This window comes from Odocoileus virginianus, chromosome 9 (assembly GCF_023699985.2).
Source record: "Odocoileus virginianus isolate 20LAN1187 ecotype Illinois chromosome 9, Ovbor_1.2, whole genome shotgun sequence".
Lineage (NCBI taxonomy): Eukaryota > Metazoa > Chordata > Mammalia > Artiodactyla > Cervidae > Odocoileus > Odocoileus virginianus.
Genome location: NC_069682.1, coordinates 40,351,587 through 40,365,754, shown reverse-complemented (window position 1 = coordinate 40,365,754; position 14,168 = coordinate 40,351,587). Strand labels below are relative to the sequence as shown.

General features: G+C 51.3%; 1 protein-coding gene across 2 annotated transcripts; it reads left to right on the top strand.

Moving 5' to 3' along the window:
* The first annotated feature begins 732 nt into the window (after positions 1-732).
* Positions 733-12,279, top strand: AKR1E2 (aldo-keto reductase family 1 member E2). 2 transcript variants are annotated; one of them, XM_070472268.1, is made up of 10 exons: positions 733-1,262; positions 3,961-4,128; positions 4,793-4,909; positions 5,738-5,815; positions 7,331-7,453; positions 8,592-8,689; positions 9,066-9,138; positions 9,422-9,506; positions 10,479-10,560; positions 10,837-12,279. In XM_070472268.1, exons 1-10 carry the CDS (start codon positions 1,224-1,226, stop codon positions 10,877-10,879), a joined length of 906 nt encoding a protein of 301 aa, XP_070328369.1. In that variant the 5' UTR covers positions 733-1,223; the 3' UTR covers positions 10,880-12,279. The 2 variants fall into 2 exon arrangements, with proteins under 2 accessions (XP_070328369.1, XP_070328370.1); XM_070472269.1 differs by lacking the exon at positions 3,961-4,128 and having other exon boundaries at positions 738-1,262.
* Positions 12,280-14,168: the final 1,889 nt, after the last annotated feature.

Sequence of the window (14,168 nt, the reverse complement as noted above, 5' to 3'; positions counted from 1 at the left end):
CCGGGTCCCACTCTACCGCCACCAGCTGCCAGCTCCCTGCACCGCTAGGTCAGGAGGCCTGGAGGTGGTGTAGACACGGGCCTGGGCAGGGGAAGGTCAGGCTGCCTCTTCCCTCTCCATCTCTCCTCCAACCTCTCCCCGCACCAGGTCTAGCCTGTCCCTGGCTGGTGCAAGCGGCTGGAGGGAGCCTTGAGAGCAGGCAGTCCCACAATGAGGCCCGAGTGTTGGGAGTAATTACTGTTATTAGGGAGTGCTCCCTGGCACTTAGGTCACCCCAATTTATTGATGAGCCACGGCATGGATGCTCAGGGTCACTTAACTCTAAGTGACCAAGTCCAGCCAAACTAAGACGTCACAACGAAGCTTGCCTGTGACTGGCCCCAGAGGCCACGCCCAAGAGGTGGACCCCGGAGCCCAGCCTTGGAGAGGAGTCCGTCTTGGGTGCGGGAGCAAGGGGAGGGGAACCGCAGGCCGGGACTCCCGCAATGGCTCCGCCCACTCCCATCTGCGGACTGGAAACTGCAGGGAAGGTCTCATCCCTGGTCCCCAGAGATGCGGCCCGGTGCCCACCGCGTCCCAGACTCCCCGGGTCTCCAGGCTGCGCTCTGCTCCCACAGACTCCGGGAGTTAGAAAACATTCCCAGGACTCGGAGCACTGGGTCACCAACGGGGAGCTAAGGCCACCAATTCTAGCACGGTACCGTAGACCCTCAGGGTTCCACCCAAGCACAGCAACTTGTAGAGGAGCAAAAAGAACTTCCTTCTGGCACCCGGAAGCCGCCCCCTCCCTCCCCCACGCCAAGGGAGGAGTCTCGGGGGCCTATCCTCCTCCCAGGCGCTCAGAGAGGGGGACACGAAGCCTCTCCCCGTTGCCCTGGGGGTGGCCTGGCCCAGCCGCCCCTGCGAACCTCGGGATCCCCACCTAGATCCGGAGGCTGAGAGCCGCCGGAATAGGGGGGGAGGCGTTGCTAGGAGACCGAGGGCCAGGTCAGGCCCCTCCTGGGCTGTCTCGCCCTGCGCCGGCTCACGTCAGTTATTCGAAGAACCACCATCGGCCCCAACAGCGGGCCGTGTCCACGGCCGAGGCCGCTTTGGCTTCTTCCGCCGCCTTTGCGCCGGCAGCAAACCCAGGTGGCCTCTGCTGCTGCCGGCAACCTGTCCGGCGTCCACTTGGGTAGCGGCCCTGGGGAGCCGCGCGGGCAGGCGGGGACGCGCTCCGAGCCATGGAGGAGATACCTATCCTGGGCCTGGGCACCTGGAAGGTGAGGCGGCGTTTTGGTTGAGGAGGGGCGGTGCCTTCCTTCGACACGCCCCTGCGTGGAGCGCCACCTACCTGGGGACACCTGCCACAGCCTCCGCAGGTCCAGCTGGTCGCTGGCACCTGGAAGGGGCCCGCCTCCGGCTTTTGGAAGATGGAGTATTTAGACATTAGATTTTCTAGAATTGGGGATTGTCCTTCCCAATCACTGTTTATTTTTGTTTGTTTGTTTGTTTGTTTTTGGCTACAATGGGTCTTCTTGCTCCCCGGGCTTTCTCTAGTTGCTCTAGCTGAGCTTCTCATTGTGGTGGCTTCTTTTGTTGGGAAGCCAGAGCTCTAGGGTGCATGATCTCCAGCAGTTGCAGCTCCCCGGGCTCTAGAGCACAGGCTCCCTAGTTGTGGCACACAGGCTTGGTTGCCCCGAGGCATATGGGATCTTTCCAGATCTGGGGTCAAGCCCGTGTCTCCTGCATTGGCAGGAGGATTTTTTGCCACTGAGCCACCACAGAAGCCACCCGCCCCCCACCCCGCCTCATTATAATTGTTCAGAGGAAAAAAAAAAAAAGCCTGGGAAAGCCCAGAAGAAAAGATTGTCAGGCTTGGATAAGGGCAGGAAACGGTCGCCTGACAGATCAGAGCAGCAGGCATCAGGAAGATGGGGAAGTGTCTGTACCAAAGAGACAGGAAAATGCTGTCGTTGCTAATTTGGTTTTAAAAAGAAACTTTCAAACTTTTACTTCCCAGTGTAAAAACCTGATAGTGGACGTTCAGTTCAGTAGCTCAGTCATGTCCAACTCTTTGCGACCCCGTGGACTGCAGCCCTCCAGGCTTCCCTGTTCATCATCAGAGTCCCAGAGCTTGCTCAAACTCGTGTCCGTAGAGTTAGTGATGCCATCAAACCATCTCATCCTCTGTTGTCCCCTTCCCCTCCTGCCTTAATCTTTAGTGGAAGTACTTTGGACCTTCCTCTTCTTGTTTTTTTCTAATCCCTGTCAGTAATTTAGACAGCACTAATTATAAAGCCTTTCAAATTTGCTTTCTTTTTAAAAGTCTTTAATAAAGAGATATTTGTTTAAGAATTCACATAGAAAGTTATTGGTTGCTGGTGCTAGTGGTAAAGAATCTGCCTGCCAATGCAGGAGACATGAGACAGGGGTTCTATCCTCGGGTCAGGAAGATCACCTGGAATAGGAAATGGCAACCCACTCTAGTATTCTTGCCTGGAGTATCCCATGGACAGAGGAGACTGGCGGGTTATGGTCCATGGGGTCGCAAAAGAGTCAGACACCAATGGGCACACACAGGAATTAGAATGATCACCCTTACTCATCAAAATATTATTTAAATTATTTCTTCTATCCACTTACCAACTGGTAGAGGTCAGGGATGTATTAATAGTTTAATTTATTGTGGTCAAGTAAAATAAGTTGAAAGTATTTCCTCTTGTCAGAACTTTGTTTTTAATTGGTATGAATTCTAACTGGAAAATTTTGTAAAATTCTGTGTATTGTGTTTAATTGCTTTATTTAAAAAAATAGTTATAGAACACTTGAGCTTTATTTCTTCTTAACTTTTTCTAGGAATTTTTCCATTTCATTTCACTTTTCCAAATTGTTGGCTTCTAGTCATTGATAATAGTTCCTTAGTTTTTTAAATATGTATTTTTTATCTGTATGTACTGCTTTTCTTTCATGTCATTTAAAAAAAAAAACTTGGTCTCCTCAGTCTTGTCCAAAGTTTGTCTATTTTAGGGAATCCCCTTGAGGTCCAGTGGTTAGGGCTCCACCTCCTACTGCTGGGAGCCCTGGCTCAGTCCCTGGTTGGAGCACTGAGATCCCATATGCTGTGCTGTGTGGCCAAAAAAAAAGAACCAACAGCAAAAAAAAAAAAAAAAAAAAATTGATTTTTCAAAAAACCAACCACAAGCATTGTTGGTCTTCTCTATCAATTTGTATTTGATGTTCATTATTATATTCATTTTCTCTTCTTTCTGATTTCTTGGTGGTCCTCCCAACTCTGAAGTGGATGCTTGGTTCATTAGCTCTCATCCGCTCTGAATGTGTTCTCATTCAGTGAAGATCATTATGACAGATGCATCTCACAGGGTGATGTGATGTTCAAGGGAGAAAGCACCCTGTGAGCTGAGACCCCTTAGGGATGTGGGGTTTAGTGGTGGTGTGAGCCTCTTCCCCTGCCCCAGGCCCCTTGCCTGCTCGAGCAGCCCCCTTTACAGAGAGCATTTCTTTTCTGAACTTGCACATTGCTGATAGCATCCATTGTGTTCCTTTGGCTTCTGGCAATGCTCTGTGTGGTGGATTGTCTTTGCATGCACCTATCTGCCTTTACACTTGGGCTGATGGCCTTTGTGCGTTGTGGGTGAGTCTGTACCTCCTTGCATCACACCTGTCACCATTATTCATCCTAAATTTATTTATGCGCACCTTCATTCCAGTAGCACAGCCTCTAGCTCAGTCATTTGCAGGCACCAAACATACCTAAAGCATTTTCCCCAAATAAGTAAAGGAAAGTAGATTATCTGTAAATTCTTTCTGACTGACGTTCCTCATTTTAGGATGGATGAATACAAGTACCAACTCAGTAAATTCACTTTTTATGGCTTGTTGACTCTGTGTTCTAGAGTGAACAGGGGTTGTTGGGGTCAGGCGGTCCTGAGTCCAGGTGGCTGACTTCTTGCCTTGCAGGCGGTTCCAGGGGAGGTAACAGAGGCTGTAAAAGTGGCGATAGACGTGGGCTACCGCCACGTGGACTGTGCGTACGTGTACCACAACGAGAATGAGGTCGGAGTGGGAGTCCAGTCCAAGATCAAGGAGGGCGTGGTGAGACGGGAGAACCTATTTATTGTCAGCAAGGTAGGACTTCTCGTGTAGAGAGAGAGGGCCACTGACCGTGGGAACAGCATGGGTAGGGTTTTCCAGTCTCCTTTGTAGGAGCTGATGACTCCATCTGTACTTGAACCCAGGGGACAGGACTTGTGGAGCTCCATGCACAGGCTGGGAGCATTGCAGGTCAGGGGGATCAGAGACAGTGTGACATGAGCAAAGGCACGGGGCACAGGACACCACAGGTGCAGGGACCCCCTAAGAATCTTGGCTGAGATTCCCAAATGGAAAACTGTTGGGCAGCAGAGAGCTGACAGGTTGGGGAAGTGGACAGGCCGGACTGTGGAAGAAGTCAGGATTTCGTCTTAGAAGTTCACTCTTTTCCACTTAGAAAGGAGCACGGTTGAAAGTTGTCACATAGGGAACTGTGTTGTATAGAAGCAAGGCTGGTGTGGTGTCGAGGAGATTGTTAGCCGCTTGTTACAGGAGACAGGAGACGTTGACCGCCTGAACAAGGGCAGCCATGGAGGATCCCGGGGTGCCCAAAGGATGTGTCCCTGCCCCGTTGTATTTACTGCCAAGGGGTCCTGGACATCGTGCATCTTGAAGATCTTGGGCCAGCAGGCAGGTGTGTGCTCACAGCTCTCACGGGCTCTGTGGCCATCGTGTCTGTGCTTCCTCCCTCCCCCTGCAGCTCTGGTGCACCTGCCATAAGAAGCCCCTGGTGAAAACAGCCTGCACCCGGAGTCTGAAGGCCTTGAAACTGGACTACTTGGACCTCTACCTCATGCACTGGCCCATGGGCTTCAAGGTACAAGACGGCGAGACCCCCATAGGCCACACCTCCCTTCCTGGCAGTGCCCTGACATCATTCAGCAGGCGTCGGAGTGAGCACATGGTTCCCCTGGGACTCAGCTCTGGGGAGGCATGGGCTGGAGGACCTCAGAGCCCCTAGGCTCTAGTGCCCTACAGATCTGCCTCTCAGCCCATCATTTTTTTTCATACACAGGCGTCCCCTTTGACCGGCCTCGGGTGGCTAAAGCCGGTTGGGTGGAGAGCTTGCAGACCAACCCCTGAGGCTGTGCTGATGGCTGGCTTTAGGTTTTTAAAAATTTCCTGCCATCCTCTGGCACTTCCCAGGTGATGCTAGTGGTAAGGAATCCACCTCCCAGTGCAGGAGACACAAGAGATGTCGGTTCCATCCCTGGATCAGGAAGATCCCCTGAGGAGGTGGCAACCCACTTCAGTATTGTAGCCATCTTTCTCTGCCCTGCACCTCCCGGCACCCTTGTACTAGTTCTCGATTCACTATCTCTCGTCATGATGGGGATTCTAAGAAAAGAGGGATGATCCTACCAGTGAACTTGGGAGATGGGGCCCTTAGGACATGAAAGACTCCACTTTTTTTTGCCTGAAATTGCCAAACAGTTTTCTGGCTGCTGTCATGGATTACAGGTCTTGCTTCCCCGTTGGGTGAGCGGTGGGCAGTGACGTTCAGAGTACTGGAGGTTAGCTGTGTGTTGGAGCGGAGCCCAGGCTTCCTGCAATCTGGACCAGTGTTCTTCCCTCCCTTCCTCCCTGTCCTCTCCGAGGGTCACCCTGAGCCCCCAGTGAGCACCTTTCCTTCTGGCTCTCGCAGTCCGGAGAGGCAGACTTGCCCATGGACCACAACGGCATGATCATCCCTAGTAACACGGACTTCCTGGACACATGGGAGGTAAGCCAGCCCCGCCGACTGTCTCTGGAGGGAACTGTGAGGCCTGCAGCTGCCTGTTCAGAGGCCCCTGGTTCGCAGCATAAACTGAGGACGAACACCTGACTGAGGACCTCAGCGCAGGTCGGTCGTCTTTCTGAAGCACTTACTTTAGGGATAACTAATTCAGACTAATTCAGAATGTTTTGAGTAAAGAAAAAGATCGCATGGTCTTTACAGAAAATATAGAAAGTGTAAAACATACAGAAAGAAGGAAAATTTGAAAACCTGCTCCTCCGTGTCCTGGTGGCGACCACACTGCCATCCTATAATTCTCTTTAGTGCTTTGTCAGCATTTCGGAACCACAACTTCGGCGGCAGGGAACGTCTCGGGGCAGGCAGGAAGAAGTGGAGGAAGGGGTAGCTTATTTCAAACCAGAGTTCAGATGAAAAGTGCCGAGGCAGAAGCAAGGCGGGAGCGTACCAGTCGGGGCGGTGGGTGTTGGGCACAGGGCAGTGGGCGGCCGGCCTGGGAGGAGGGCTCCTGCCTGCAGGGTGTCCAGCCAAGCCGGTGCCTGTGACCCCTACACGGGCAGGGAGGGGTGGAGGCCAGAAGAGGAGGCTCACACTGTAACTTGCAGAGTTCAGGGAGACAAAGTGTGAGCTCTTCGTGTGGGGTGAGGGGTGCAGGCGTGGGGTGTAGGTTCATCCGGGCAGAGCGGGGAGGGGTCACAGATGAGGAGGCATGCCAGGCCAGGCCAGCCTCTCCTCCCCTTTCATCGAACAACCAAATCAGCAAAACCGAGCTCACCTGGCCCGTCTGTCCACTGCGTGGCCTGTTCTCAAGGATCCGGGTCGAACCCTGGGCTGTTTGTGTGGCCCAAGTGAGGGTCTGGGCAGCTGTTGCTGCTTCAGGGAGTCACAGGGACACAGGGACCCTGGTCACCGGCTGTGGCCGCTCAGACTCACGGCCGCCCATGCCTGGCACCAGGCTGCCGCATTCCTTTGAAGCCAAGGGCGGCCCGACTCCTGGTCAGGGAACAGCAGAGCTGTTCTGCCCTTGTTCCTGAAGACATTAACTTGCACTGGGGCAGGAGCTGAGCACAGGTTACGGTGCCGAAGCAGCTTATGATCCAGGTGGAGGGGCGAGCAGGTGAGGCCGGCGTGGATGCCCTGCGGACACTAGGCGATGGGGACTCAGGGTAACAGCGGCCCGTCCTGCTGTGTTTGCTCGACGCCAGCCCTCAGCGGAGAGCTCAGTATGCATCTACTCACACGGCCCTTAACCAGCCCCGTGGCCTGGACGGAGTGGTCCCCAGTGTGTGGATGAGGAAACAGGCTCTCTGAGGTCCCGTGGTGTGCCCACGGCCCCCAGCTCCTAGTGGTGCAACAGGGAGCAGACCTAGAGCACAGAAACACTGGAGAAGCCTTGAGGGAAATACTGTCGAACAGCAGGCGGGGCCATTATTCGGACCCTGTGCGGGTCACCTGTGGGGCTGGCCCAGCCCGGACACCCCATGGTTCTTTCTACCCCCTTAGGCCATGGAGAACCTGGTGGCCACAGGCCTGGTCAGAGCCATCGGGGTGTCAAACTTCAACCACGAGCAGCTCGAGAGAATTCTGAATAAACCCAACCTGAGGTTCAAGCCAGTGACCAACCAGGTGAGCGTGGGGGTCAGCTCAGAGGCTGTGGATCAGCTTTTCAGCCGTTACCTCCAGGAGGCTGCAGGGGCCATGGAAGAAAAGGTGGATCGAGAGGTGTAGGTGTCTTCCCCAGGGCTGTCAGCATCGCAAACTGGGAGCAGTCAGGCAGGCGGTGGGTGAGGGGGCAGAAGATCCTCGAAAGCCTGGTCTGGTGAGGTTGTGCCCCCAGAGCGAGGGCCTGAGCTGAGCTTGGCTCATGTGCGCAGCTGTGGGTGCGTCACCAGGTGCATTAAAAAATGGAGCGGTCCCAGAGGCCCTCACCCTTCGATGGTGATGCTCCAAGGTGAGTGGGCTTCATGGAAAAGCACAGGAACCCCCCTGCTCTCCAGTCTGGCACATTGCAGCCTGAAAGGCGTGGACGAATGGATGGCCTTCAGCCCAGATCACAGACTGCCAAGAGGTTAATGCAGAGAAATGACTAGTGCCGGCAGGAGTGTTGAGTTCTCTAGACAGGCTGGCACTGCAAGTAGAAAGTGCATTCTTGCAGTACTTTATTTTAAACTTTTTGTTAAAGTGTTGAGTCCATACAAAACAGTGCTCACGTAAGAACAGAGCTTGAGACCATCTCATAAGCTTAGCCTGGCTCTGGCCAGCATGCGGACCAGTAAACCAACATGACCAGCCCCATGGCCTGCCAGAAGCCCCAGGATGCTCCTTTCAGTGCCCCCTCCCTCAGGAAGGGCAGCCGCTCTTCTGGTTTCCAGCAGCACTGAGGAGTGTTAGCACTTGGTACGGACACCATGCTGCTTCCCGCACGTAGTGTCTGTGTCCTAGCCCTTCACTCAGCCTGTGCCTTGTGGGCTCCATACCCGCCTGTGACCATGGGTTGCCATTCTTCTCTGTGTACATAGAGCAGATGGGAGGCCAAGGTTTTTACCTAAAGTGATGAGGATGGCCTGGGAGAGCAGGGAAGGTTTAAGTGCTCCTGATGTAGGTCTTCCCAGTGGGCTGGTGTCTCGGGGCCCACAGTCCAGGCTTTTCCACTTCCCAGTGGAGACACTAGAAGTGGGTCCTAGCTCAGCAGTGAAAGGGTCCAGGAAGGAATGTGGGCCCCTTTTCGGGTGGACTGTTTTCCTGAAGAGCTGTCATCTTGTAGATCGAGTGCCACCCGTATCTCACTCAGAAGAACTTGATCAGTTTCTGCCAATCAAGAAACGTGTCTGTGACAGCTTACCTGCCCCTCGGTGGCTGCAGGTAGGGATGCTCCAGGGGCCCTGAGTTGAGGCCCAAGCAGGGAATGGCTGTACCCAAGCTAAGAGGTCAGAGGGGCCGAAGCACAGAGACCCACTGCCCCGTGGCCTCCAACATTGCCTCCTGGTTCTTGAGAAAAAGCCAAGTGTATGTGAAAAGCTGTGTGTCTAGTTGCCTCCCCTGTAACATTAGCAGTGGTTTGTCTGAGTGGGAGGATTTGAGTGGCAGCTTCTCTGCATCATTTAAGTTTCCTATGATGAGCAAGTAGCATGACAAAAATATGTCTAGATTATGTGTTTGGAGGAAGCGTGAGGTTTTCCTAAAGAAGGAAGCATGTTCATTTGCCCTCGTGGCCTCTGCCCTGTACTCTGCTTTCCAGTGGGGGCATGCACCTGATGGAAGACCCTACGATCCAGACGATCGCTCAGAAGCACAGGAAGTCCGCAGCCCAGGTAGACGGGGGTCGCCATGTCCTGGCTCCACTGCCTCATCATTTGGGGACGGGGCATGACAGTGATTTCTCCTTAAGGTGCATGCAAGTCCTCTGAGCTTCTCCCGATAGAACTGCTCAGAGAATCCCAGTTGGGTTTCTGAATGACTCAGAATGAAAGCACATGCTCCCATTGTGGACTTCTGGACTTTCACTGCACGATAAAGCATGACTGTCAGGGAAAGTGCTGAGCTCTGACCCTGGTAATGCCCTGCGTCTGATGTTGGACTTTTCTTTCCCTGCAGATTTTGATCCGATTTCAGATCCAGAGGAACGTAAGAGTGATTCCCAAATCTGTCAACCCAAAGCGGATTCTCGAGAACTTCCAGGAAAGTGCTTCCTCCTTTTGAATCACATGGCATCAGAGGCTTTGGGGTCACCTCTTAGCTTGGGGAAGGGATGTCTTGATGTCGAGAGCCAGCAGCCGCACCCCCTGTGGCTTTAACACCCAGGGGTGTCAGGGTGAGGCCTCTGGAGTAGAGACAGACCCTTCCCAGCCCGGAGCTATTGGAACTGGACTGGATGGAACAGGGGGTGGGGGTGGGCAGGCAGGGCTGCAGTCAGAGTTCTTTCAAGGCTGACCTTCACCCTCGTGCCAGCCACTGCACCCAGACTGCCCTGGCCCTGATGTGTCGGGGCTCCAGCTTTCTCTCCAGGCAGAACTTTGGTTGCCACTGAGTCTCTGATTTCTGCTTTGGTTGCCACGAAGTCACTGATTTCTATGCAGGTAGAGGCTAGGCCAGTCTCTGCCCCTCCCCCGGCCCCAGCTTCTCAGCTGTGGGCTCAAGGTTGGATGTCCCTGAGTGGACCAGCTCTTAATGCCGGCAAGGGTCATAGTCCACACGTTTGTTAGGTATAGGAAGAAGGGAGAGCTGCTTAGAATACTGCTTTCGCAGGACAAGAAAGAACAACTACACAGTGAGCATCAATGCCTCCAGGGACCAGGTCTCCCTCACCAAGTGGGTATATGGAAGAAATGTTTTTGGTCTGTGTTTCTTGGGGGGTTTTATTGGTTTTGTTATTGTGATGGTGTTTTGTTTCATCTTGTGCTGTTGTTTTGGTTTGCATGTTGGGAAAATTTCTATTCTGGGACATTCCTTACCCTGTGGGCTGCACGCAGGGCATACCTGTCTTCCCAGGGATTCCTAAGCAGCAGAGGCTGAGCCCGCCTGGTTTTGGTCCAGTGTCACAGGAAGTCTGATCCCCACCTGTGGATCCCCACCTGTGCTTTGCAGCTGAGGTAGCTCAGCTGAAGATCTACCAGACTAAGTTCCTAGTGACCGTTTCCTTCTGATTTCCAGGTGTTTGATTTTGAATTATCAGAAGAGGATATGACTGACCTCCTCGGCCTGGACAGGAATCTCCGTTTGGCCACATTCCCCATGTAAATATGGCTCCTTTACCCACCTTCTCAAGGATGGGGAGCAAGGTCCAGATTGCATGACTGCTCCCTGCACAGGGCTTTACCGCCTTTGGGGTTAAGTTAACCTTCTCATAATTCTCTCCCGTCTAAGGACAGGCCACTTTGGAGGTAAATTATAAGACTGTGTCCATACACTCAGCTGTTTAAACAATATGTTAAATGTATTTTTTCAACGTTTCTCTTAAAAATAATAACCGTTCTCTGCTTCTATCTTTGACCTGTTTTTCTCTTTTTCAGTACTGAAAATCACAAGGACTATCCCTTCAGAACAGAGTTCTGAGGACCCTGCTCAGCCCAGATGAATCCTCGCCAACTCAGGGCAGCCCTGGACAGGGCAGGGGACTCAGCTTGATTTGGGTGGGTTCCCTGAGAAGTCCCAAGAACTGAATATGGTCTGTGCCTGAAGGTGGAGGCTTCATGAGAGCGGTGATCACTTTCCACTGAGACCCATTCAGGTTTTAAAATCCAAGGAGCCCACAGTGTGCTGGGTTCTCACAAGAGCGCTGGGAGGTCTACACCCTCAAACAGGGATATTCAATGACTCATGAATAATTTGCCTTCCCATTAAAAAAAAAATTATGTTATGGAAAAGTTGGAATGTCTACAATATAAGGAATCTCCACCCCCACCACTCAGCTTCAGCCATTATTAGTCCCTGGCCCTTCTTGCTTTGTCTCTGATCCTCTGTTCCCTGCCAATACCCCCAGATGGTTTTAAAGCAAAATCCTTACACAACACACAACAAAATGGTGTGCTCAGCAGCCTGCCACTGTCCCATCCCTCACTGATGGTAATGTACTGCCATAGGGGACAGGTTTCCATAGCCTGGAAAAAATGATTTCCAACCTGTCTAAAACACAAGACAAAAGTAATAAAACCATAATGCAGTTCTTATAAATAAGGAAATGATAAATTCCCAGTTTAAAAGGGTGATATTGGAGGAGCACAGTAACAGTTATTGATTACTTACCACATTGTGCTGTGTGGTTGTGTCTGACTCTTTGTGACCCTATGGACGAGCTCGCCAGGCTCCTCTGTCCATGGGATTCTCCAGGCAAGAATACTGGAGTGGGTTGCATGCCCTCCTCCAAGAGATCTTCTCAACTCAGGGATCGAACCCGGGTCTCCTGCCTCTCCTGCATTGTAGGCAGATTCTTTACCACTCGAACCACCTGGGAAGCCCACTAGGCATTTAATTTGCAGAACATGCTGAATTCTCTTAAGAAGACAGGCACAAGGTGGCTGAATAATTCCCAAAGATTACGTGATTATGAAGGTTGAGGCTAGGATTTGAATGTCCAAAAACCAGGGAGCAAATTAATTATAACAGAAATAAAAACTGAATTGACAGTGATTTTCCAGTTTCTCCACCCAAAATAAAAAAAAAAAATCAACCTCCAAAACACTTGAAGTATATTGAAAAAATAGCACTTTCAGTAATTTTGGGTAGGATTATAAATTTATGTAGATGCTCCTGGAAACAATTTGGTATTATATTTTAAAATCATTAAAAATGTGCATATTAATTGGTAGCATTTGAGCCTTTAAGCATTGAACTTTAGGAAAAAAGAAGGGCTCCCCTCCAAATTCTCAAGTAAGAGTATGTTGCTATAGACAAGTTATATTTATGCTTAATCATTTGCGGTTGTGGGAAAAAATTAAAATTTGAATTTAAAAACACTTCCCAGAAAGGAAGGACTGTTTTTCTCCTGGTCTCATCCCCTCTTTTTTAATTCCGTCTCCCACCCCCCTCAGTAATCTTGTTTTGGTAACAAAGTGAAAGTTGCTCAGTCATGTCTGACTCTTTGTGACCCCATGGACTATACTGTCCATGGAATTTCCCAGGCCAGAATACTGGAGTGGTTAGCCTTTCCCTTCTCCAGGGGATCTTCCCAACCTGGTGACTGAAGGCAGGTCTCCTGCATTGCAGGCGGATTCTTTAAGTTGGAGCCACCGGGGAAGCCCAAGAATACCGGAGTAGGTAGCTGGTCCCTTTTCAGCGGATCTTCTGGACCCAGGAATCAAACCCAGGTCTCCCGCATTACAGGGGGATTCTTTACCAACTGAGCCACCAGGGAAGCCCACTGTTTTGGTGTTCAGTTCAGTTCAGTTCAGTCGCTCAGTCGTGTCTGACTCTTTGCGACCCCGTGAACCGCAGCACACCAGGCCTCCCTGTGCATCACCAACTCCCGGAGTCCACCCAAACCCATGTCCACTGAGTTGGTGATGGTTTTGGTGATAGCAGTGCCAAATCTCAGGACTGGCATCCAGTTTCCAAAGTTCATTTCCATAGAAGAGGGTGTGTATTCATTCACCTCCTGGTTTTCATGGCCCAGACTGTTTTTATTCCCATTTCCTCCAGCCTGTGCTCTGGGCAGAATTTTATTTTTTTATTCCACAGTAAGTAGGGAGGGCCCAAAGCTAGAGCCACATCAAAATTCTTCTGACTAGAAAGGAATGCAAAAGGGAGGAGAACATGTGGAGCTGATGCCAAGTTTTCAGTGGCTCTTTTTAAAGTAAGCGTTTTCTTTTTTTTTCTTTTTTGGCATGTGAGATCTTGGTTCCCTGACTGGGGATCAAACCTGTGCCCCCCTGCAGTAGGAGAACACAGTCTTAATCACTGGCCCACCGGTGCAGTCCTTAAAGTAAACTTTTAGTTTGAGATGATCATGGATTCACTTGCTGTTCAAAAAGAATACAGAGCAAGCTTGTGTCCCATCTATTCCTCCACCATTACTGTCTTGCAAATCCAACAGCCGCGTGTCACAACCAGAATATCAACATCCATGCAACCTACTGACCATGTTCATATTTTCCTAGATTTGTGCTGGGTGTGCGTTTAGTTGGGCTTGACCTATGACTCAGGGGTAAAGACTCCACCTGCAATGCAGGAGACCCAGATTCGATCCCTGGGTGAGGAAAATCCCCTGGAGGAGGGCATGGCAACCCACTCCAGTATTCTTGCTGGAGACTCCCCATGGACAGAGGAGCCTTACAGGCTACAATCCATGGGGTCACAAAAAGTCGGATATGACTGAAGTGACTTAGCAACGCACATGCATTTAGTTCTGTGCAATTTTTTCACATTTATTTCATGAGTCATGACCACAGTCAGGACACAGGACTTTGCCATCATCACGGGCATCCCTTTTATAACTGTCCTTCCCACTTCTGCCCCAGTCCCTTCTCTGGTTCTCCAGCTTTCTTGAGGTATAATCAACAAACGGCATATTTTAAGTGCATGGCATGGTGATCTGCTATGAAGTAAAAGTGTTAGTCGTTCAGCTGTGTCCGATTCTTTGCAACCACATGGACTGTAGCCCACCAGGCTACATGCCATGGAATTCTCCAGGCAAAAATACTGAAGCAATAGCCATTCCCTTCTCCAGGCATCTTCCTGACCCAAGGATGGAAACCCTGGTCTCCTACATTGCAGGCGGATTCTGATCTGCTATCCAGGCACACTGTGAAATGATGAGTTAACTCCCATCACCTAACATAGTTCCCTTCTAAGTGCTGAGAAAGCTTGAGATTTACTCTAGTAGATAGTAGACACTAGCATAATAAAT